The sequence below is a fragment of the Malaclemys terrapin genome, chromosome 3 (genome assembly GCF_027887155.1).
Source record: "Malaclemys terrapin pileata isolate rMalTer1 chromosome 3, rMalTer1.hap1, whole genome shotgun sequence".
NCBI classification, from domain to species: domain Eukaryota; kingdom Metazoa; phylum Chordata; order Testudines; family Emydidae; genus Malaclemys; species Malaclemys terrapin.
In genome coordinates, this window is record NC_071507.1 from 169,285,654 (window position 1) to 169,311,895 (window position 26,242).

At 44.0% G+C, this 26,242-nt stretch overlaps 2 protein-coding genes across 3 annotated transcripts in view; one reads left to right on the forward strand and one right to left on the reverse strand.

The window, feature by feature from the left end:
• DLGAP2 (DLG associated protein 2) overlaps nt 1-4,094 on the reverse strand; it is a 654,575-nt gene extending 650,481 nt beyond the window's left edge. The window contains exon 1 of the mRNA XM_054024256.1: nt 3,980-4,094. Within this exon, the coding sequence (XP_053880231.1) occupies nt 3,980-3,997 (18 nt within the window). The 5' untranslated portion in view covers nt 3,998-4,094. The remainder of the gene's footprint in view (nt 1-3,979) is intronic.
• A 332-nt stretch (nt 4,095-4,426) lies between these two features.
• ERICH1 (glutamate rich 1) overlaps nt 4,427-26,242 on the forward strand; it is a 109,613-nt gene continuing 87,797 nt past the window's right edge. For both annotated transcript variants that reach the window (XR_008444551.1, XM_054024297.1), the window contains exon 1: nt 4,427-4,512. Coding sequence is in view for 1 of the 2 variants with exons in the window: in XM_054024297.1 (XP_053880272.1) it covers nt 4,491-4,512 (22 nt within the window). In the remaining variant the exon portion in view is untranslated. The remainder of the gene's footprint in view (nt 4,513-26,242) is intronic.

The following is a 26,242-nucleotide window of genomic DNA, read 5'->3' on the forward strand; positions in this document are numbered from 1 at the left end:
ACAAATATTGAATGGAAACTGATAGCGTAGAGAAGCGGAACATTAGGTATCTTGAATATATTTGCAGTAGAAAATAATTTCAACATCTGCAACACATCTAGAATCATTTCTTAAGATCAATCCTTTACAGCTAATGTACTCCCATGGTGTATTCCAGGATACAGTACAAAGAATTAAGCTCACACTACCCTGAGGAAAAAAATAACCCACACCAGGGTTGTCAGTTATCCACAGTTGGGCTACTTCACATGTTCAAGAAAAGCTTTGGTGTAGAAGTGTTCATATTTCTAGTCATGTACTACATAGATAGGGTGACCAGATGTCCAAATATTAAGGGCTTTGTCTTATATAAGCAACCATTACTCCCTCCTCACCCCCGCATCTCAATTTTTCACTCTTGCTATCTGGTCACCCTATGTAAATGATCTGAAGTATTGGATTTCTTCAAATTTTGTCAGTTCTCCAGTTTATGCAACATTGTAGCTTCCAGAGAAATACAGATGAAACACACCAACAATTAAAGAGCACTTCAGTTTCATAGTCTTGTTCCTGGGTCTACACAATCTGGAGTGATTTAAGTTTAGTGGAACACTTGATTTTGTTTTAAGTGCTTTAATTTGGAAGTGTGTCAACTCTCACTTGCTTCCAAGACAATTAAACCAATTTAAACCTGTGATGTAGTAAAATACAAATGGAAACAAACTGCAAAAAGGGCATATTTAATGTCTTGAGTTAAAAAAGAATTTATAATGCTAGGGGGAAATGCCACTAGTTGTATGTATAATGCAACTTGAAGATATACACATATATAAAATGAGTTTATGGATAAGAATACACAAATTACTATTGAAAAAAATCAGGGCCTTAATAGTGAGATCATTAGATTGCAAACTGTCAAAACCTGGACAATTAAAGAAATAAAACATAGTCTCAGCATCTTGACTAATTTTTGATATCTATATATTTTCATCTTTGGATAGTGAGACTTCCCCATTGAATCAGAATTACTAGATTTGGTCTAAAGTTGACATTGGTATTGTTTAGACAAACAATTTAAAGCCCTAATCCTGCAAAGCCTTATTCAAATCCAGTATTTCCATTGAAGTTAATTGGACTACCCATGTCAGGAGGAACTCTGTAAGGGTGCTGAGGATCCAACTCTAGTGAAAAACTTCACCATCTATTTGATCCTAACCCCTCAGAGTTACAAGGGAAAAGAGGAGGGATGAGAAGAAAATGGCTCTGGGAAGCTTTTTTTAAAAGGTGAAAATTAGGAGTTCTTTATGCTTTTGCTGGCATATTATTCAGCTGAATTTTGCATAACTGATGTTACTGAACATATTGGTCTTGGTAAAATGACGGGGGGGGGGGTTAATTATTTCTATTTCTGAGTTGAAAGATTTGAATACCTACAGAATGCTATTGTACTCCTCCTTTTCCCCTCATCCTCCAATATGTACTTGGTGCATACAAATTTTTAATCTGTTCTCTGCATCTAAGGAAGTGATCACACCATCTGAAATTCACCATCTGAATTGCCATGAAATAGAAAATGCAACAAAACACACTGAAAACGGTTGCAATTGCTAACACAGCCTTAGTCACCAGCAGCCACCACAAGACAATTTGGCTGATAGAAAATCCTGATTAATGACTTCTTCATTTTAGCATCAAGGCAACAGCCTGAACTGCTATGACTATTGGCTCTTCCTCTTTACAAGCCTTGTATGATCTACTAGTTTCCAAGAGCAACTAAATATCGTGGGGGGGGGCATATTAGAAGTGTTTTATAACTTTCCAGTCATGATATGCCTACATAGAAATTAGCTCTGACTTTGTTATAGTAGGGGGAGAGTGTGGGTGTGGTCCTAGCTCCCTAGGGGGTTTCTAGAGAGAGTGTGCAACCCTTTATTCCACAAAGTAATTAGACATGGTAGCTGGTAATTGATTCCCCACCACAAAGGGTGTATTTCTATTATTATTATTATTATTATTTTTATTAATAGTTATAATTCGTTGTACATAACAACGTGTCTAGTACATCAATGCAGCTGCATGAAAATACCAAGTGACAGTGATTTTGGTTGCTACAACGGCACTTAACCTGGGTTTCCGAAAAGCAATCCTCAAAATTCCCTGATCACTATGTGGGATATAATTCCGACCTATGTATCTCTCCCCCCTCCCGCTCGCCCCTCCTTTTATCTCCCTGTTTAGGAAGATGGGAGGAAGTCACTGGAGCTTCATCTTTCCCAAGTTGGTTACATTGATAAGACACACGCAATATGATTTATTGCCTTAGCCTTATTTGGTCTCTGATACAAGATGTAGACTGCACAGATCAAGCTAACCGACCCTCAAAGCCGGAGTTACCCTCCCCAACAGGCAGCACCCCAAATCCGGGCAGGGGACAACGCCAGCAGCATCTCGGTTCCATTTCTTGAAAAGAGTCCGGACTGAGCTATCAAAGCAAGGGAAATGGATCTCCCCCTTTTCGCCAAATCCAAACTCCCTCCGAGCCCGTTCTCTCTCGTCCCTGCCCCTCCCTTCACTTTAGCAGCACCCTGCGCAGCCCTCTCCATGGCACCCTTGTTCAGGGCTGAGCCAGTTATCAGTTACCTCCGCACACACCCCAGCATCCCCCCCTACCTCCAAGCCATTGCCCCAGGACTAATACTCATTGCTGGCCGCGTTAGAGAACAGCCGCCGCCGCCAGTGCAGTACACCACGAAAAGGAGGTGGAGGAGGCGGCTTGGTTACACCAGCCTTTTCTCTGGTTTCATCCTCACATAGCAACCCTTAAAATGATGGTCTGTTAAACCCCACCATCCTCGCTTACAGCACTTTCCTCCCTTCCAGGCAAAGAAATCAGATGCCAGGTGTCCCCCTTCCCACACATCAATTCTCCATTCCAGCCAAAAGCCTCACTCTGCCCTACTGCATGGAAATAAATCCGGGAGGGGGACCCCCGGCCGGTCAGCCTGTAACATACACGTTTAACATGTTCTCGGTGTGTTTCTAGGCATGGTGCGCGCGCGCCCGCGCATTTTGTGCAATGCTTCTTTTAATCGCAAATCCCCTCAGCCCGTTTCACGCTCCAGTCAGCTGTATGGCTTCCACTTTTGCACGCGGGGCCAAAAAGCGCAATTGTCACCGTCTCTTGCCTTCTGCAAGAAGAGCCGCAGCTGACGGGTTCACACCTTGTGCCGCCGGTCAGCACCTTGGACACCCAGCGGCGGCAGCAGCCCAGACAGCTTCGCAGCGGCAGCCCCCAAAATCAGCTGCATCCTCATCAGCACAGAAGTGCTGGGACCAGAGCGAGCGTAGCGACAACCAACAACCCCAGCAGCAGCCGCTCAAACCCAACATCCCAGCGGTGCTCAGCAGCTGATGCGCCCCCAACGCAGTGCAACGAGAAAGACCCTCTCTTGCAACTCTCACGCCGATACCTAACAGTAGCAGCCCCATCCCTAGGACCTGCAACAACCCTGCTAGCATCTGCTGCCGCTCTCTAACGTTGCCCTCCTGAGGCACAGCTGCAGATGCCCCCTTCCCTCCCCCAACCCGATAGCAGCAAAGCAGCTCCTGCTAAGACCAGAATGACACAAAAAAACCCTGACACCTCACCAGATGCACTCCCCCCCAGCAGCCACACCGCCCCCACTATTCCAACAGGATTAGCTGCGCCCACAAAACAAGCCCAGCAGCAGCTGTACCCTCGCCCCCAAACGCGCTCAGCAGCTGCACTTCTCATTGTTTTTAAGAAGAGTCTGTCAGACTTTGCAGCCCAAGACCCACGCTCAGCCCAGTCGGTTCACTCCCCTCTCTTCATGCTTACACCCCAAGCCCTGCAAATCTTTGGCCACTGTGTCCCCTGGTTCCCCGCCTGCAGAGGCTACATTAGCCCGGGAGTAGCAGTGCCCCCAGCCTGGGGCGCCCAGCGGCATGAGACAGAGGATACCCATCTTCGTCTCCTTACCTTTTTCAGCGCTGACATTCTAGTACATTATTGATTTAGCAGGTGCCGGGTTGCATGTTGGGCTGGCGGGTCAGGTGAGGGGGAAGCCAGGGCAGGAGGTGGCGGCGGAGGAGGAGCGGCGTGTGTATAGCATTCTCCCCGCGCAGCGGTCACACACGCTGGGGCATTGCACCGCTTGCCAGTCCCCTCGCGCTAGCCATGCGCTGCTGCCGCCGGGGCTGCTGCTGAGCTTGCAGCTGTCAAACCCCGCTCTACACACAGCTCGCGCGCTCTGCGCAGCCGCGCCCCCCCGGCCGGAGCCCGGCAGGCGCGGCGCGGGGCTGTCCGGACGCAGCCGCCATGCCGAGAAGGTCCGCTCTGCGCCCCGGCGCGGGCCGCCCCTCCGCCGGGAGCGCCAATGGGCGCCGTCCCCGGCCTGGGGTGGGCGCGGCTGGCAGGAGACTGAGCAAAGGCGGAAGCCTGGGGCGCGCTGTCGGGGCCGTGCGCTGCGGCCGGAGCTGCTTGTGGGACCATGTCTGTCGGCAGGAGGCAAGGTGCGGTCGGGGGTCCCTTGTCTGCTCCGGGGCGTTGGGGGCTGGCGGTTCCGCTCGCCCACTGCTGCGGGGGCTGCGCGGCTAGGTCCGGGAAACGTTTCCAAAGTTCCCGTGTGAGCCCTGCCCCGGGGAAACAGGTGTGGAGCCGGTTTCCCCGCGAGCCTCGGAAGTTGCGGGAGCCGGACGGGGAGCTAGCGGACAGCAGGTGTTGGAGGGAGCCTGGGCGGCTGGTTGGGGGCGAGGAGCCCCGGGGCCAGGGAATAGGAGCGGGGAGGAAGCCTGGGGGCTGCATGGGGGTTGTTACTGGTGGGGGGAGCCCATTAGCCCAGGTAGGGGAGGCTGGAGTGGGAGACCGAGTCTGAAGCAGCCTGTGGGAAGGGTGCTGTCTTGAGGAGAGGATGGGTGAAGAGGGGATCGCCTGAAGCAGCCTAGGGGGTGCTATGGGGTGGGGGGGTGCTATGGGCAGCTGCCTGGGAGAGAGTCTGGGGTTTGCCTACAGTGCCTGTGAGATTTGGTGGTGGTCTGGAACAGTCACTGCCCTACCTCTCCACTTCCCTCCCCCCCCGCCAAAGCTCCTGTCCCATGCTGCTGCTGCTTTACTGCCAGCCGCTCCACCTGGGCTCAGAGCTAGCATGAAGAGGCTGCCTGAAGACCCAGCACCACAACAAATCCAGGTGGCAGGGAGGAAAAACTATAGCCAAAACCTGCTGCATGTACGAAATTCCACGAAGTATACAGATAGGCATGGACAGGCAGGGAGCTGGCTGTGTGAGTGTCATGTCCAGTGTGTGACACTTAGGTCTGCAAGGATGGACTATATTTGTAGATGAACATGTGGCAGCCTCTGGATGCTCTAATTAATTGGCCTTGTGTCATTAGAAAGAGTACCTTGCAGGGTGGGTTTTTTTTGCGGGGGGGAGTGTGAACGGGGATATGCAACAAGCCATTAAAACAAGATCCTGCCTGCCCTATGTGGATCCTGAAGATTGCAGTAATTTTAGAAGACTAGGTGCTTGTACCTGTGGTGTCGGGCAAAAGTTACCCTTCTTTCGTTGTGCACTTGTTGCTGCTTCTTCCTTTCAACCCAGAAGTTGAGTTCCTGTTAAGGTTGTGTAATGCTTCTATGCAACCCCTTTCTAAATTCATCTTAACGTGCCCCCCCCCCCAAAAAAAACCACCCCCTCTCACTTTTGGCTGAAACTGTCAATGCTTTTTGTTGTCCTCGAGATGAGTGTGTGTGCACAAATGCTTGGAGCTGTTTTATGCAGTTGGAGTTATAACATTTTGGGAAAATAGACTTTCCTGTTTGTGCAATGTGACTGTCTTTGAGGGATTTTTGGTTTGGGGGGCTTGTTTTTGTTGTGTGCATCTAATTCTAAAAATCTGAACTTTGAAAGTTGAAGCTTTGCACTTAAATAATCCTAATGCAACAGTGTAATTGCTAGGCTTCTAAAATGCAGTTGTTTTTCACAATTTTTTTATCAGTTTTAAAACTTAATATGGAGTATGAACAGTAGAACATTTTATGTTGTAAAGTGTGTATATGCAGAGATGCACAATGAGCTTGTATATGCAGCTAGTTAAGTATATACTGGCTGGTTCTCGATCTTGTAAGCTCTACAAGTCTATCCCTTACAGAGCAAAGACTTTGCAATTTCTGCAAGCGAGATAACTATGGATTGTATTTATTTATTTGAAAAACAAAACCGGAATTATATAAACTTAATGCAATGTTAGGGATCCTGAAATACTCCGTCAGAGAATCAGAAGGGATCCTCTTTGAGCCCCTGCTTCATAGAACCTCCTGCAGTCCATATACGTCAGGTTCTTCTCCATCAAACAAGGGAATAAAACAGTGTTCTGAAGGATTAATTCTTGACGCTCTGCTTCTGTATCCTCCTCTTATCTTAGCATAAGGAAGAACCAGCCACTGCCTGAAGACAACTGCAGCTTTAGCCTGTGGAGGCTGGCCTGGGACTCTTGATATCAGACTTGGTAATGCAGACAAGGTTGATGGGCTGATGCCCAAAGAATTGATATTTCTTTCACCTACCTTCTCTCACATCATCTGATACTACTGAGAAAGAAATTTAAGTAACAGTTGAAAGAAACATGTCTTTTTGGAACATTTGTTTTTGTATGATAGGAGTAGAACAAATAAGGCAGGCAACTCCTAATCCCCTTAATTTGGAGGAATTTTCAGTGTGAAGTAGGGTGCGTATAACTCTCCAGCTGTTAAAAAAATGTTTATATGGCCCCCATCTCTGCACTGTTTGCCTAGAATGTGATCTATTTAGCTTCTTGTAAAATAAAGACAATTGAGTGAGTTTCTTCCCTAGGAAAAATGCATGTGTTTCCCCCTCCCCCTTTAAAAATAAATATTGAACCCATCATACATAATGCTCATACAATAAACCAGGGTGTATAAGAATTATATATCTTGTTACTTATAAGGATCTACATGTGCATAGCTGGGAGCTGCAGTGGGCATTGCCTCGCGGCCTCCCCCTCCCCCCACTGCAAGTCTCAGACAGGCAGGGAATTTGCCTCCTCCCCACTTGTGGCTCCATTGGCCTGACTGGAGATGCACCCACTCCCAAAGAATAAAAGTCAAACTACTCCTATGCCTATTACCATAGTATCTGCACACCTCAGAACACAAACAAATTAATCTCACAGCACTTCAGTGAATTAAAACAGTATTACTATTCCCACTTCAGTTTGGGAACTGAGATATGGAGTGATTTGCTTGTCCACAGTCACACATGTAGTGGAACTGAACCCAGATTGTCTCAGCCTCAGTCTACTTCTTAACCACAAGACTGTCCTTCTTTCAAGCAGAAAAGATATTGCAATTTGTGCAATAAGTTGTTTCCTTTCTGAGCATCTATCAAATTCTTTTATTTTAAATGGTGAAACATATTTTGAGTACCTTTCATCTTACGATTTTCAGTACTGCTCCCATTAGAAACACCATGTTAAGGTATTACTATGTCAGGTCAGACACTAAAGTGAGATGTTTACTTCCCAGACTGTGCTTCAAATCTGCCATACTCATGATCGCAGCATCAGACTTTAAATCAGTGAATAAATATTCTCCTTAAACTGTGTCTAAGCCAATGTGTAATTACCGAACAGCTACCTAACATAGGGAATCAGAAGAGAAATGGAACCTAGCCCGTCTAGGCTTTTATAGAGAACCCATCACCTATGATATCTGTGGAAACCCAAAGTTAGATCTTAACCTAATAGAGAATCTTTGTCTCTTCAAAGCAACGTGTAAGCAAGAATATCTCTGTGGCAGAGAGGTTTGCTGGAAGAGGAGGGGAGGGGCATGAGGCTGGTACGCACAGCATTAGTGTGTGTGATGAGCTTACCTATATTTTTTATTAATATGCTGCATGTCTATGTGCGTTCATGATAGATTACTTGTTGTGGAGTTAGGTCAAAAGGGATTGCCAGGGGAACCAAGCAGGAAAGGTAAAACAATTCTCTAAATAAAGAGCATCCCAACAAATACTCAAACATGATAGTCAAGCTTATAGTCCTGAAGACATGACTCCTCTGGTGCCCAAGCTGTCTTGTCAGGGTTGAGAAGAGAAAGATCAAAAAGAACACGCTAGAGGACCCTGGGCTGAGAAAAGGGTGGCAACTCAGTGAGTGCCCAGAAGTTGCTCAGAGTGTCAGCAAGAGCTGGCAGGGTGGCCAAGGATAGGGTGACCAGATAGCAAGTGTGAAAAATCAGGACGGGTTGGGGGTAATAGGTGTCTATATAAGAAAAAGCCCCAAATATCGGGACTGTCCTTATAAAATCGGGACATCTGGTCACCTTAGCCAAGGAACACACACAGACAGACTGTATCTACACTGAAATAAGTAGATAAATAAATATGTTCTTAACTCGGGTTAGCTAACCTGCTTTCAGACTGCAAATAAGACATAAATTTTTAATGGTGGCAGTAATTAGCCATTGGAACAATTTACCATGGGTCATGGTAAACTCTTCATCCCTGACTATTTTAAAATCAAGATTAGATCTTTTTCTAAAAGAGATGCTTTAGGAACTTAACATACCACAGTACAATTCAGACTAATGGGCAACTGGGTAATCCCTGCCTTGGTGAAGTAGCTCCCACTTGAGCCACTCACAAACAACCTTCCACCATCCAAGCCACAAGCCGAGTGTCTATGTAACTGCAGCCTCCCAGCCACACCTGGGTTACACTCTGGGTCTCACAAGCCTTAGTTATTTTGCAGGATGATCCTAACACACCCCCAGTACCAGATTTCCCCCCAGAAATGTATGTCCTATACCACCCAGCCCTCTCCTGGAGAGTACAAAATATCTAAAGTCTGTTATTTCTTAAAGGGAATAATATGCCAGTTTATTATCTCAAATAGTTATTCAGACACTTCCGTTTCAGACACCTTCTACACCTTTTTGAGCTTTCTTTGTTTCCCTTCCCACTTGATGACTCGATTTGCTGCTTAAATGCAAATTAAGCAGAGCAATATTTCTTTGGTTAGGACAGACCTGTTTTCTGCTTGGGCAGAGCTGTGGGGTTTGGAACACACAGTGTTAAAATCATACAGGGAATTCTTGTAACTTTACAGTGTTGCTGCAATTTTATCAATATGATCCTGACTAGCAAATTGAGATTTAAAATGCTACCTTATAAGATATGCCTGTGACATTCCCCTCTGGTGTTATCTGGACCAGTGATCTGATAGGTCACTCGAATCTTTAACTCTGAGCCAGCCTTACTCTGCTGTGAGAACCCCCACTCCGGGGTTGTTCACGCACAGCCTCTGGCATATAAGCTGCTCCTTGTATTGTGCAAGCGAATGACACTAACCAATATCTCTGGTCCCAGACACAACCCTAGGATCCTCTGTCTTGCAGTGTCCAGTTATGCCCGCTGGACACTGCAAGCTTATATGAGTTGGTCGGTTTCACAAAGAAATGGATATGTACTAGGCTCATTATCCCAGGGAGAGTCTCTGACACGCTTCAAACCAAAAACACTGCTTCAGGTAGAATAAACAAATAGGTTTATTAACTATAAAGATAGATTTTAAGTGATTATAAGTCAAAGCATCACAAGTCAGATTTGATCAAATGAAATAAAAGCAAACGCATTCTAAGCTAATCTTAACACTTTCAGTGCCCTTACAAACTTAGATGCTTCTCACCACAGGCTGGTTGGTTGCCCTTCAGCCAGGCTCTCCCCTTTGATCAGTGCTTCAGTTGCTTGGTGTGGTGTCTGTAGATGTAAGTGGAAGAGAAAGGAACACATGGCAAAGTCTCTCCCTTTTATCATGTTCTTTCTTCCCTCTTGGCTTTGCGCCCCCTCTCCCTGCAGAGTCAGGTGAGTGTTACCTCATCACAGTCACAAACTGGTTAAAAGAAGGGGGATGACTCGAGAGTCCAACAGATCCTTTTGTTGCTGCCTAGGCCAGGGTCCTTTCTTCCTGTGAGGCTCGGCTGGGTTTGTCCCATAACTGCCCTGATGAGGTGTGAACTGCCTCTCTGCTCTTGGAGAGTTTTTTGCCTGGGCTTATTTTAAGTCCTGAGGATACATTTTCAGCCTCATAACTACATACATGAAATTATAACCTATAACATTATTGTAACAACAATGCTCAGTGCATCATGAGCCTTCCAAAGACCCCTGACATGACAAACTTTGCATTAGATACCACACAATCATTTTACAAGAATGAACATGAGGGTGCTGGGTGTTATCCTGAGGTACAGTGCATCACACATCCTCTTAGTTTACTGCAAGAGGGTTAGTCACTGACTAACTCAAAGGCAGTTTGTTATAGTTCTCTTGGCATCCAGCCATTAAGGTTGTGAGACTATGCAGTTCCATAAGTTTGGAGGGTAATAATATGACAAGACAGCCTGATCTAATAAAATCGTTAAACAGAGGTCTCTTAACCATGGCTCCTTAATTGGGGAACATGAGTTTCCAACTATTTGTTTAATCTTTTTATTACTGACCTTGGCACAAAAAGTGGGAGTGTGCTAATAAAGTTTCAGAGTAGCAGCCGTGTTAGTCTGTATCCGCAAAAAGAACAGGAGTACTTGTGGCACCTTAGAGACTAAACAAATTTATTAGAGCATAAGCTTTCGTGGACTACAGCCCACTTCTTCGGATGCATCCGAAGAAGTGGGCTGTAGTCCACGAAAGCTTATGCTCTAATAAATTTGTTTAGTCTCTAAGGTGCCACAAGTACTCCTGTTCTTCTTTTTGCTAATAAAGTTTGCAGATGACACAAAACTGGGAGGTATTGCCAATACCGAGAAGGACCAGGATATCATAAGAGAAGATCTGGATGACCTTGTAAACTGAAGTAATAGTAATAGAATGAAATTTAATAGTGAAAAGTGCAAGGTCATGCATTTAGGGATTAATAACAAGATTTTTTGTTATAATCTGGGGGACTCATCAGTTGGAAGTAACAGAGGAGGAGAAGGACCTCGGAGTATTGGTTGATCACAGGATGACTATGAGCCGCCAATGTGATACGGCCATGAAAAAAGCTAATGCCGTCTTGGGATGCATTAGGCAAGGCATTTCCAGTAGTGATAAGGTGTTAGTACTGTTATACAAGGCACTGGTGAGACCTCATCTGGAATACTGTGTGCAGTTCTGGTCTCCCATGTTTAAGAAGGATGAATTCAAACTGGAACAGGTACAGAGAAGGGCTACTAGGATGGTCCGGGGAATGGAAAACCTGTCTTATGAAAGGAGACTCAAAGAGCTTGGGTTGTTTAGCCTAACCAAAAGAAGGCTGAGGGGAGATATGATTGCTCTCTCTAAATATATCAGAGGAATAAATACCAGGGAGGGAGAGGAATTATTTAAGCTCAGTACCAATGTGGACACAAGAACAAATGGATATAATCTGGCCATCAGGAAGTTTAGACTTGAAATTAGACAAAGGTTTCTAACCATCAGTGGAGTGAAGTTCTGGAACAGCCTTCCAAGAGGAGCAGTGGGGGCAAAAGACATATCAAGCTTAGTCTTGAACCCAGATAAGTTTATGGAGGGGATGGTATGATGGGATAGCCTAATTTTGGCAATTAATTGATCTTTGACTATTAGCGGTAAATATGCCCAATGGCCTGTGTTAGGATGTTAGATGGAGTGGGATCTGAGTTACTACAGAGAATTCTTTCCTGGGTGTCTGGCTGGTGAGACTTGCACACATGCTCAGGGTTTAGCTGATTGCCATATTTGGAGTGGGGAAGGAATTTTCCTCCAGGGCAGATTGGCAGAGGCCCTGGGGTTTTTTTTGCCTTCCTCTGCAGCATGGGGCACTGGTCACTTGCTGGAGGATTCTCTGCACCTTGAAGTCTTTAAACCATGATTTCAAGACTTCAGTGGCTCAGACATAGGTCAGCGGTTTGTTGCGGGAGAGGGTGGGTGAGATTCTGTGGCCTGTGTTGTGCAGGAGGTCAGACTAGACGATCATATTGGTCCCTTCTGACCTTAAAGTCTATGACTCTAAAAGTCATGCTTGACATAATTCCAGCGAGCATAGATAGTAAAGTGCCATATATTCAGTACCTTGGAAATACCATTGTGTGTATTAGGATTCTGCCCTGGCCAGAGAGACAGCTGGCTTTGCTCATAATTTTACCAGCAGTACAATGGAAATTGACATTAACCAGGCACTCTTAACAGAATCCTGAAAGAACTGACCAACATCTTCAGACCACTTATTATTTTTTGATTTATGCATGCAAAAAATAACAGTACTTATCCTACAGATTGTTTAGAGCTAGGGATAAGTATAAAATTCAAAAATAAAGTTATATATATTTCCCTAACCAATAAGCTGTGTTGTAAAAAAAGGCCCTGACTAGTAAGAAGGAAGGAAGGCCTTGAAAATAATGTTTTAAGGCCAAAAGGAATCAAGTGTAGAGAGGATGTCTGGTTCAAAGAATAACTAATGAAATAAGGAGAAGTTTCTAAAAAGAAGGCCTCTAACTGATAGGAGTGACTGATTTAAAACTATCTGCGATCAAAGAGAATTTGTCTTAAACTGAGCCAACACTGACCTTCCCATCCCACATATCTATGTGAACCCCAGTGCAATGGAAAAAACTATTGGACACCAAGAAGGAAGGGGAGGAAAGGTCTTGGGGACAAAGGAGGTTATAAATCTTATCTGAATTAAGACTGGACATAATGGTAAATTGTCTCAAGTTGGATTTTGGCTGAAGTCAGTAATTGGCAATGACATCACTTGCTTGTTAAAAGGAATAAAAAGACAACTCTTAAAGGGTTCATTGCTAATACCTACCTGACCACGCTGAAGCCTACCAGCATGGGTCTAAGCACCTCTTAGTCTAGCCCATTTGTCAGTATCTTGATCAAATACTTATAAAATTATTTGTTACTGTTTAGATATAGTAAATTGCTTATTATTTAGGATTTATAGGCATGTTTAAAGCAATTGCATAAAGTACCTGTACTTTGGATTTAGTAAAAGAATTTATAGTTAAATTAGTATTTGATGATTTCCTGTATTAATAATAATAATTTCAAATATTATTTATTCCAAAACTGTCCTTGACAATGTTTAATAATACAGTCCTCATAGTGCATAACTCCCATCAGTTTCTCTAGGAAGAAGCACGTGAATTGTTAACTCAAATGCAGCCAAGATTTTTTTTCCTCATTGACCAAAGCAGTTCAGCATTACTGATCCAAGTGTTTCCGTAGAGACTACCCGATATGACCAAATTTTGATCTTTATGGCAATGTGGTATTTCCTGCACTTTTACTTCAACCTGTGACCTTGTCTTAAATTCACACTGGAGTTAAATCATATTAGTCTCTGACACCTGTACACCTCTGTCACTGAGTATCGAGTATAACAGAGAAAATAGTCTTGATTGAAAAGGAAGCTGACACAGTACACTTGTGCTACATAGCACATAATTCACACTACACCAGTCCCAAAAACTAACTAGATTCAATTATAGTCAGCCAGTCTGTAATCCAATGCAGTGACAAAAATAGATCCATCCACTTGCGCTTCTCATGAGTGGCAGGTCCTGGAAAGACTGACTGAAAGGAATTCTGTGTAAATAGTAGTAGAAAATGTGGATCTTGTTTGCTAACAGGTATTGGGTTAGGTGAAAGGTGGTAGGAGGGGTGGGGAGTTATTAAAATGTAATCTGCATAACATATCTTTTCAAAACCAAGCAAATTCTGGGCAATCTGGGCTACAACCTAGCCAAAACTGACAGTTTAGGCTTTGGACCTCTACCTGCAGCATGATGATGTGTATTTTTGTTAGATATGTTTTTAAAACAAACAAAAAAAACCACATAAGAAAATAAGAATGGCTGTACTGGGTCAGACCATAGGTCCATCCAGCCCAGTATCCTGTCTACCAATAGTGACCAATGCCAGGTGTTCCAGAGGGCGTGAACCTAACAGGTAATGATCAAGTGATCTCTCTCCTGCCATCCATCTCCACCCTCTGACAAACAGAGGCTAGGGACACCATTCCTTTCCCATCCTGGCTAATAGCTATTAATGGACTTAACCTACATGAATTTATCTAGTTCTCTTTTAAACCCTGTTATAGTCCTAGCCTTCATAACCTCCTCAGGCAAAGAGCTCCACAGGTTGACTGTGCGCTGTGTGAAGAAGAACTTCCTTTTATTTGTTTTAAACCTGCTGCCCATTAATTTCATTTGGAGGCCCCTAGTTCTTCTATTATGGGAACAAGTAAATTACTTTTCCTTATTCACGTTCTCCACACCGCTCATGATTTTATATACCTCTATCATATCCCCCCTTAGTCTCCTGTTTTCCAAGCTGAAAAGTTCTAGCCTCTTTGGGACCCATTGCAAACCCCTAATCATTTTAGTTGCCCTTCTCTGAACCTTTTCTAATGCCAGTATATCATTTTTGAGATGAGGAGACCACATTGGTACGCAGCATTCAAGATGTGGGCGTACCATGGATTTATATAAGAGCAATAAGATATTATCCGTCTTATTCTCTATCCCTTTTTGAATGATTCCTAACATCCTGTTTGCTTTTTTGACTGCTGCTGCACACTGCGTGGACGTCTTCAGAGAACTATCCACGATGACTCCAAAATCTCTTTCCTTATTAGTTCTGGCTAAATTAGCCTCCATCATATTGTATGTATAGTTGTGGTTATTTTTCCCAATGTACATTACTTTACATTTATCCACATTAAATTTCATTTGCCATTTTGTTGCCCAATCACTTAGTTGTGTGAGATCTTTTTGAAGTTCTTCACAGTCTGCTTTGGTCTTAACTATCTTGAGCAGTTTAGTGTCATCTGCAAACTTTACTACCTCACTGTTTACCCCTTTCTCCAGAGCATTTATGAATAAGTTGAATAGGACTGGTTCTAGGACTGACCCTTGGGGAACACTATTTGTTACCCCCCTCCAGTCTGAAAATTTACCATTTATTCCTACCCTTTGTTCCCTGTCTTTTAACCAGTTCTCAATCCATGAAAGGATCTTCCCTCTTATCCCATGACATCTTAATTTACGTAAGAGCCTTTGGTGAGGGACCTTGTCAAAGGCTTTCTGGAAATCTAAATACACTATGTCCACTGGATCCCCCTTGTCTACATGTTTGTTGACCCCTTCAAAGAACTCTAATAGATTAGTAAGACATTATTTCCCTTTACAGAAACCATGTTGACTTTTGCCCAACAATTTATGTTCTTCTACGTGTCTGACAATTTTATTCTTTACTATTGTTTCAACTAATTTGCCTGATACTGACATTAGACTTACTGGTCTATAATTGCCAGGATCACCTCTAGAGCCCTTTTTAAATATTGGTGTTACATTAGATATCTTCCAGTCACTGGGTACAGAAGCCGATTTAAAGGACAGGTTACAAACCATAATTAATAGTTCCGCAATTTCACATTTGAGTTCTTTCAGAACTCTTGGGTGAATGCCATCTGGTCCCGTTGACCTGTTACTGTTAAGTTTATCAATTAATTCCAAAATGTTCTCTAGTGACACTTCAATCTGTGAAAATTCCTCAGATCTGTCACCTACAAAGGACAGCTCAGGTTTGGGAATCTCCCTAACATCCTCAGCCATGAAGACTGAGCAAAGAATTCATTTAGTTTCTCCGCTATGGCTTGATCGTCTTTAAGTGCTCCTTTTGTATCTTGATCATCCACCGTCCCAGATACTTGAAAGAATAACCATGCACCAAAATGAGTTATGAAAACACTAATGACTTGCATTAGGAAGGAGGGGGAAAAGTCTCTCACTGTGTATGAGTATGATTATAGTGTTTAATGGCACGATCACTTTTTTTTCCTGTGAATCCTGCCTTATTTGGTGCAGATATTGGATGTATAAGGAAGCAGTATATGCACAGGGAACTAAAAAAGGCTTATATTTCCTCACTCCAGAAAGTTTGACCTTAAATGATCCTTGCATCAACCTAAATCATTTGGTCTTTGTGTAAACACACACACATACAATGTACTCATTAGAAGGTGTGTAAAAATAATTGTAACTTGGGTATTTTGTTATAGTTTAACATGACTCTTGATTTGCATGGTGGTGAATATTTTCTAAAATGAATGTATAGAATTCATATATTCTGTTTGGAAATAATTATAGGATCAAGTTATACTAAAATAGGTGTTAGATTTCAGAGTAGCAGCCGTGTTAGTCTGTATCCGCAAAAAGAAGAACAGGAGTACTTGTGGCACCTTGGAGACTAACAAATTTATTAGAGCATAAGCTTTCGTGGACTACAGCCCACTTCTTCGGATGCATATAGAATGGAACATATATTGAGGAGATATATATACACACATACAGAGAGCATAAACAGGTGGGAGTTGTCTTACCAACTCTGAGAGGCCAATTAATTAAGAGAAAAAAAACTTTTGAAGTGATAATCAAGCTAGCCCAGTACAGACTGTTTGATAAGAAGTGTGAGAATACTTACAAGGGGAGATAGATTCAATGTTTGTAATGGCTCAGCCATTCCCAGTCCTTATTCAAACCGGAGTTGATTGTGTCTAGTTTGCATATCAATTCTAGCTCAGCAATCTCTTGTTGGAGTCTGTTTTTGAAGTTTTTCTGTTGTAATATAGCCACCCGCAGGTCTGTCACTGAATGACCAGACAGGTTAAAGTGTTCTCCCACTGGTTTTTGAGTATTTTGATTCCTGATGTCAGATTTGTGTCCATTAATTCTTTTGCGTAGAGACTGTCCGGTTTGGCCAATGTACATGGCAGAGGGGCATTGCTGGCACATGATGGCATATATCACATTGGTAGATGTGCAGGTGAACGAGCCCCTGATGGTATGGCTGATGTGATTAGGTCCTATGATGATGTCACTTGAATAGATATGTGGACAGAGTTGGCATCGGGGTTTGTTACAAGGATAGGTTCCTGGGTTAGTGGTTTTGTTCAGTGATGTGTGGTTGCTGGTGAGTATTTGCTTTAGGTTGGGGGGTTGTCTGTAAGCGAGGACAGGTCTGTCTCCCAGGATCTGTGAGAGTAAAGGATCATCTTTCAGGATAGGTTGTAGATCTCTGATGATGCGCTGGAGAGGTTTTAGTTGGGGGCTGAAGGTGACAGCTAGTGGTGTTCTGTTATTTTCTTTGTTGGGCCTGTCTTGTAGGAGGTGACTTCTGGGTACTCGTTGGCTCTGTCAATCTGTTTTTTCACTTCAGCAGGTGGGTATTGTAGTTTTAAGAATTCTTGATAGAGATCTTGTAGGTGCTTGTCTCTATCCGAGGGATTGGAGCAAATGCGGTTATATCTTAGAGCTTGGCTGTAGACAATGGATCGTGTGGTGTGTCCTGGATGGAAGCTGGAGGCATGTAGGTAAGTGTAGCGGTCAGTAGGTTTCCGGTATAGGGTGGTATTTATGTGACCATCGCTTATTAGCACAGTAGTGTCCAGGAAATGGACCGCTTGTGTGGATTGATCTAGGCTGAGGTTGATGGTGGGATGGAAATTATTGAAATCATGGTGAAATTCCTCAAGGGCTTCTTTTCCATTGGTCCAGATGATGAAGATGTCATCAATGTAGCGCAAGTAGAGTAGGGGCATTAGGGGACGAGAGCTAAGGAAGCGTTGTTCTAAGTCAGCCATAAAAATGTTGGCATATTGTGGGGCCATGCGGGTACCCATGGCAGTGCCGCTGACTTGAAGGTATATATTGTCCCCAAATGTGAAATAGTTGTGGGTGAGGACAAAATCACAAAGTTCAGCCACCAGGTTAGCTGTGACATTATCAGGGATACTGTTCCTGATAGCTTGTAGTCCATCTTTGTGTGGAATAAAATAGGTGTTGTGGATACCACTGGGGACAGAGAGGAGATAAGGATATATTGGTTACAAAAACAGTATAAAATAAAGAACTAACGTGGAAAAACCAAAGCAGGAGATCATCCAAAATTCAGACATTGATTAAAATAGAAGAAACCTGTAATTGCTAGAAGACCCCCTCCCCCCCACCAATAGTAATGTAATTGACATTCAAAATGGTAGCAAGTATGTTTTTTAATTTTACAGATGTATTCATAGGTGTCCATTAGACAAAGTCGCTCAATATAATTAAGTGCCCCACAGTTGCACCTCTTGTGTGTGAGGCTGGCTGGGGTTGGCTCTCCACTCTGGGTGTTACACCCTGGATGCTGAAACCCCAGAGATCGTAACTACGGCGGGGCGATCAGGGCAGCTACCCCTGGTGCAAAGTTGGGGGTGTGGAAAAATGGGATGGTGTGGGTAGCACGATGCCCCCTGGAGCCGGCCCCTGCCCACGGAGCCTGGCTGCCACGAGATGCTCCCCTGGGCAATAGCAAGGAAGCGTCTTCATTTCAAAGAGTTTGAAAACCTCTGTGCTAAATGGAGGTCAGAAATCTGGAGGGCCCCGTGGCTCCACCTCCTACTGCCCTGTTTTTTCCTCCCCATGGCTTTGCATCTTGGGCGGCTGCCCCACTTGCCCTGCTGTGGTTATGGCCCCGCATTATCATGACAGCTGGGCCAAACCTGGGTGGCACTAGGACCCCAGAGGTTGCTGTGCCTGGGGCAGGGAGTCGAGCCCACACACCCACTCACAGCCCCTGACTGTGGGCCCTGGCTCCGCTCCTGCCCTGGCTCTCAGGGACAGAGGGGACGTGGACTGGGTAAGGGGGGGCGTGACTAAAATAGTTTGGGGACCCCTGGCCTAGGATGACCATATGTCCCATTTTGGCCCCAGATGTCCTGACTTTTTTGAGGAAACTGGGCACTTGTCCCATTTGCTCTCGTCAACTGATCACCAGTTGGCAAGAGCAAACGGCACAAATGTCCAGTTTTGCCAAAAAGGAGTTGCAGGAGGGGGGGAGGAAGTGGTGGTCTTCGGGGCAGGATGGCTATGAGCGGTGTGGCTCAGGCCAGCCCTGCGCAGGGGAGGGAAGAAAGCCAGCTCTGTGTGGGGCAGGAGACAGGGGCTTGGGGGAGCTCAGTGCTACACGGGCGTGAGAGGGCTCAGAGCAGCGCCACGCTGGGGAGGGTGGAGAGGGGCTCAGAGCAGTGCCACGCCGGGGAGGTTGGAGAGGGGCTCAGAGCAGCGCCATGCCAAGGAAGGGAGCGGGACTCAGGTGAGCTCCGTACCTGGTGGGGAGGGGAGAGAAGGGCTCACTCCAGCACTGCCCTGGGTGGGGGTGGAGCTCAGTCCAGCATGGGGTTGGGGGCAGCACGGAGGTGTGAGGGGAGAGCCTTGGGCCTGCTCAGCATGAGGCTTGGACAGCACTCAGCCAGCTCTGCCTAGGGGCAGGGGGAATTGCTCATCACCTCCACACAGTTTCTCTAGTTGGGCTGGAGGCAGGGCCAAGAGGAGGAGCATGGAGGGGGAGAGAGGAGGAGCAGGGGCTGTGGCTAAGATTCCAGCCGCTCCTGCAGGGCTCCCCAATTGGTCGGGGCCCCAGGGCACAGGTTCCATTGGCCCATACGGTAATCTGCCACTGGATCTAATGCTGTCCTTGTATGCATAATCAGAGGAGTAGCGAGTAGAGGGTGACTTTAATCTCTTATGTACGTCATTGGTGAAATGGAAATTGGAATACTGTATCGAGTTCTGGTGTCAACATTTTAAAAAGAAGACTGAGCAATTGGAGTGGTGCAGAAAAGAGCCAAAATGATTTGAGGGCTGAAGAAAATGCCTTAGTGAAAGACTTAAAATTGCTTAATCAGTTCATCTTATCAACAAGAGGATTGAGGGGTAACTTGACTACAGTGTATAAGTACATGAGCAGGAGAGAACACTGGGTACTAAGGAACTCTTTAATCTAGCAGAGAAAGGCATAATAAGAGCTATTGGCTGGATCCCAAAGCCAGGCAAACACAAATTAGAAGTGGGTGCAAAGCTTTAACAGAGGTTGATTTAACCATTGGAACTTGCCAAGGAAAGTGGTGGATTCTCCATCTTTTCATGTCATCGAATTCAGACTGGCTGCCTTTTCTAGAAGAAATGCTTTAGCCAAACACAAGTTATTGGAGCTCAGTACAGGGGTAACTGGATGGAATTCTGTTTCCTGACAGGAAGTCGGAGTAGATGACCTTCTGGCCTTAAAATCTAGGAATAGTATTTCTACCCAGAAGCCTGTTGGCAGCCAGTGAAAATCCTAAAGCTCTGGTATAACGTACTTCCAGTATGAGACTCTGCTTAATAAACAGGCTGTGGCAAACTGCCTTAGCTTCAGTTTCTAAGTAATCGTCATGTCACCCCATGCACAGTTTGTTGTTGCTCAGCAATCTAATCTTGAAGTGACCAAGATAAGGATACTTGGGATACAGCTCACACCTGAAATAAACTGCAGCACTTCCTTGCCATGTGCAGATTTAGGTTGGGATAGGGAGGGTAAGCACTCTTGGCTACAACTGCTATGTTAGCATCAAGGAACAGCACAAATGCAACAACACACCTAAAATTGTACAATAGTAGTCCATCTAAGTCTAGCTGCCACCTAAGCCTGGGGGGGAGAACCCAGAGTTAGACATGACTTGTTATCATAAGCACTCTATATAATATCATATGCAATATTTCAAGGCATGTGAATGGAAAATTGCATGCTGTTCTGGGCACTTCAGTATCAGACACTGACTAATGGGCAGAAGTTCAGAGAGGAGAATGAAAAATTATTAGGAGACAGGAGGGATCACGCTAGGAGGAAGGATGAAGAACTAAATATGTAGAGCTCTGTTCGGTACAAAGGAGCTTTAACTAGAAATAATGTGACTACGTTATGAATAAGCTTAGGCTGGATAAGCCGAGGGTTGGGGGAGCACTTTCTTTACGGAGAAATTTATTATACTATTCCTTAATCTTCCAAGGAAAAGTGTGGAAGCTCCTTGACCAGAAATGTTTAAAACAAAGGACAAAACCCTTAAGAAGGCCAGTGGAGAAAAATCATGCAATGCTTTTATGTATTTTCTTTATTGTGTGAGAGATGAACTAGGTAACCTAAAATGCGTGTGTGTGTTTTTCCATCTGTGTTTTCTGTGTAGACTACCGAATCAAGATAATGTCTCTTTTTCCCCCCTCTCTGTCTTATTGCACACTGTCATTCCATACTTGGAGGAACAGATGCTGTTGCATTTTACACATGGAAGGGCTTCAGAGGAAGTCCTGATCCCTAGTCGCTTTCCTATGTAGCCTTTCTTAGTTGAAAAACACTTCTGTTTTTGATGGAGACAGCAACTAAGTAGAGAAAATCTCATGTTTCTAGTCAGTTTTTCCTTTTAATCCAGATGTAATATGTAGAGCATGCTTGATATTATTTGCTTTCTTTTGGCTGCCCAAGATGCATCTGAATAGGCAGTGGGCAACCAATTGCGTTACATGGTAGGGGTGCTCACAGTATGTATGGCAGGTAGCCATCAGTGTATATCAGGCACTCCATGCAGAAGGCCTCTGGAGGAAACTCTCCTCGTACGCTGAGCCGAGAAAGGAGCTATTGTGATGTTGATTGGGGCTTTAATTTTGTGTAATCAGCACAAGCGGGATAACTAAACAAACTAGATGCTCAAATAAGTGTTAGATAACTTTAGTAACAGCAGGAGAACCTTTACATGTGGAATTTTATGCTGGTGTTGGCCTATAGCAGGGGTCGGCAATGTTCGGCACGCGGCTCACCAGGGTAAGCACCCTAGCGGGCCGGACCAGTTTATTTACCTGCTGACGCGGCAGGTTCGGCCGATCGCGGCCCCCACTCGCCGCGGTTCGCCGTCCCGGGCCAATGGGGGCGGCGGGAAGCGGAGCGGGCCAAGGGATGTGCTGGCTGCGGCTTCCCGCCGCCCCCATTGGCCCGGGACGGCAAACTGTGGTGAGTGGGGGCCGCAATCGGCCGAACCTGCCGCGTCAGCAGGTAAATAAACTGGCCCGGCCCGCTAGGGTGCTTACCCTAGGGTGCTTACCCTGGCGAGCCACATGCCGAACGTTGCTGACCCCTGGCCTATAGTGTTAACTTTTGCCTTGTTTTTCAATTTCTCTTATACAGCTTTGGTTTTGGTCAGCACTTTGTACTGAACAGCGAGTCTACGTGGGGTTACAGCTGTCTTTGCATTTCAGTTTCTCTTACTAATATTGGGTCTGTCTCTTCTGGGAGTGGGTGGGAAGTCTCTGGATACCACATTGTGTTCTTCTATTATGTGAGTTCCAGCTTGAATACCTCTCTTTTATACTGGCTTGCTTTCTCTTTAATGGGGATTAGTGCTTGGTGAACTGTGTATGGGGTTTTGTGGGATTTTGTTCTGGTTAAACATTTGTTGCTTTTATTTTTGCAATGTATTATATGCCTCTTTCTATATACTGCTTTTATGTTTAATTCTGCAGTGACTAATGGTTGTCTAGCAGTTTAGTATCTGTCACAACTTGCTCTCATTGCTAAAAATAGCAATAGCAATGTGCCTATTGCCCACACTAAGTACCAGGAAAGATAAAACATGGTCTTTGGTTGCTGCTTCAACTTTCTTGTCCAATTGGAACATCCCACATTTTTAGCGCTTATTTTTCATATATTTCAGCCTTTCACCGTGACAAGAACCTGTGAACTACTTATAGATTTCATTTCTCTCCTACCCTATCCAACTAATCCAAGAATCACTAAAGCTAAAATTTGTATCTTTCACTCTTGGATTTAAAATGTCAACTGAAAAATCCACAGGCTGTTTGACATGATCACACTGAAATACCATCTTGTATTTCTACTACTAGCTCCTCAGACACAAAACACTGGGTACTCATATACAGCAATGGGCACTCAGTGTTCAGAGATTGCGCCTGTGAAGTGCTGAATGTTTACAGCAATGGTTCTCAACCTGCAGCCCAATCGGTGCACAGCTGTGGCCCATGTGACATCCTCAGGGCCATACAGGTAGTAATGGATGCAGCCCATAATGGTAAATAGGTTGAGAACCACTGGTTTACAGTGTGACGCTGAACATCCTCAACTTTCTTGGGCTTGAATGGGACTTGTATTAAGTGCAAACCTTGAATTTGTCATTTAGCACCTTTCAAGATTTAGCCTTTCTTTAATATATATTTAACTCTATAAAAGCCCCTCTCCAGTTCCTTATAATGATTTGTACAGCATCTGTTTGCAATGTCAGAATGATTACAGGGTTTTAAACCTTTCTTACTCCCTGCTGAAAAGTCTTTCCTCCCAGAAATCTATGCAAACTAACACCTGGCAAAATAAATCAACCTTGCAGGATGTCATGAAGATCAGAGAATCTGGGTTCTCTTGGACACAGTGAAGAAGGGAGTTCCAGAATTGATGACCCTTGCTTTAAAAACTGACACAAGCCCCTCCCATTTAAACAAGAGGAATAAAATCAGACTCAGGAAAAGATGTCAGGATGTGTGGGCAAGAGGCCTGTATGTTCATGCGTGCTTTCAGAATCAGCCCATTTTCTTCAATAGTGAAAGTAATAAGCTCATAACTTGTTGGAAATTCTAGCTGGTATTGTGGATGGGTTTAACTATGCAAAAATTAAATTGATATTTAAATGGATCCCAGGTCCTTTGCATTTTCATTTTATATATGGATACCATAAATGGTGACTTACTTGTTGTAGTTTGGCAGCTGTTTTTCTCTCTTGAAATTTACATCTGCTATTTGTATCTTCTTAATTCATATTTCCAGTAAAATTTAACTGTTTTTGCTAAAACACTCCAAAACCCTTCATTCTAAATATCATGTGTAGATCACAGCTCTTCATAAAGGAGAGGAAGCCAGGGTACAGAGAGGGAGCTAGGTTTTCAAAAGTAGACTCTAATTTTGGGTGTCTGAACTTGCATATCATAGGGCCTGATTTTCAGAGGTACTAACTAAGCTTATGTAACTTCAGTTGATGTAAGTGGGAGCTGGATAGTCAGTAACTTTGAAAGCCAGGCTATCTGCTGGCCTACTGCCTTCAGTGTCTGTTTAGATCTTAATCTTCTGCAGATGTATCTGCCTGCATTTATTTTTTTAGGTTAAAATTTTGTTTAATTTCCTTCAGTCCATTATATTTTTCTCTGCTGGTGTTCGAAACACACTCCAAACTTCCAGAGCAGACTAAATTAATGTGTTGCTTTTACCTGTAAATGTTTAATGAAGAGCATAGCTATAATTTAGCATTCTTCCCTATTTTACTCAAGATAAAGCCCCTCCCTCTTGTTTTGATTTACTTTGTATTTATCATTGGTTCCTATGTGTAGTCCTTTATTTGGTCTTCAGATCACACGACAGTGCACATAATCCAATCTGAATTAATTGTCCTAGTAAAATTTCCATTTATGACTCTATCAATACTTTACCAAGTTCTGGCACTGAATAAATTAAAACTATTTCTGTTCAAGCCAAAAAATAACCTTACCTAAAAAGGTTATCTCCTTCATAGCCCTAACTTCAAATGTTCTCAAATTTATGTAAATATAGAAAATGGTCTCCTAGATTAGAACACGCTTTCATCTCAAAAGGGTTGTAGGGCACCATAGTGACCAGTGCAAATAGTTGTTACTGTCTCACTGAGCAAAGAATATATATTTGCACACTGAACACACACAGCATGGGGAAAATCTTCTCTGTACTTAACCTCGCTATATCTTTCCTAACACTTCTAGGAAGCTTTTTCTTTAATGAATTTAGTGGTCATGAAAGGTGCTGGATTGGAACCAATTTGTTTGGATCGTTATCTGTAGTGGCCACTTGAAGGGATGACAGAACACAGTAATGCAGTCTCTGCTGTTGTAAATTTGGCACCATTCTTGAGCACAAAACTTTAATTGGGCTAGATTTTGATTTGCCAGAAATATAGCAAGGCCAGGGGGAAAGCAAGGCCACACCCCCTGCCATGTGCAACTGCATTAGAGCTGCTTAAATCAGAGCTTGGCATATGGGAAAGGAAGACAAAGAGAGCACAAAATGCATGCCTGATGCACCTACCTTGACTCCCATATGTACACACACAGGTCAGTAGCAGGCCAGGCAAATGCTCCATGAAAATGGGCAAAATAATTTAGCCTTCCTTTCCTTTTTCCCCCTCTCCAAAAGCAGGGTGTAGGCACTGGAGGAACTGAAAGTGATTCATTATTTCTTCTTGGGGTGACATGTAGCTGCACCATCCCATCCTCTGGACTGAGTCTAAAGGCTCTTTTACCCTTTATTTCCCCACACCACCACATTATTCTCAATATGCTTATTGAATAAGAATCTAAGTCACAGTCGCAATGAAACTACTCCTCTAGTTAATGAATAGAAATTGTGATTACAGCATAAAATGCCTTTTCTCCCTGAATGTCCCACACTCGTTGTTCATCCCTTGTCATTTCCTAGAGGCACAAGACTTCATTCGTAGTAAAATAATTTAGGCTTTTAAATAGTGCTATGAGACAGTTTAAATATTTAAAGAACATCTTGTTCTGAATGAAATTGCAATGGGTGTATGTATACTATGGTCGATGACTGTTTCCCCGGTGTCTTTTAAGTTGCGTAGTACTAGTACCGCTAAGTGCCAAACTGTGCTCACTTTACTGATGTAAGTTGTTCAATTGAAGTCAATAGGACTAATCCTATGAGTGAGATGAGCAAAATTTGGCCCTAAAATGGGACTGATACTGCTAAGGACCTGGCAAGAGTACTACTACTGATGTCAATGGGACTAATTATTATAAGAAAGGATAGAAGCATCTGGCACTACATTAGGGACCTGTGATGGGTTGTCACCCCTGGGGTGCAGTCTGAGAGCTGTGGGAACCACTGCACCCCTCTAAGATACACAGCTGGGTGGGGACACATCCAGCCTAACCCAGGCCCCGTTATCATCCGACATGACAGCAGGTGGTGCTACCTGAGTGCAAACAGACACCAGCCAATTTCCCAGCTCCCCAGGCTTCTTCTCCCCGCCACCCCCCAGAGTATAAACCCAAAATTATACCGTCTTGTGCTGCACAGGAAACTGTACAGCATACGCGCATAGAGTTTGCCTCTCTCTCAATGTGGAGTGGAAATACAACAAGCCCCTCTGAGCTAAGATTCCCAAACACTACACTCCAAACTCACTGGTTTAGATTAAAACATAAAATAAGTCTAATCACTACAAAAGAGAGATTTTAAGTGATCGCAAACAGATCAAAGCAGATTACCTAGCAAATAAACAAAAGTGCAACCTAAGCTTAATATACTAGATTGGATAT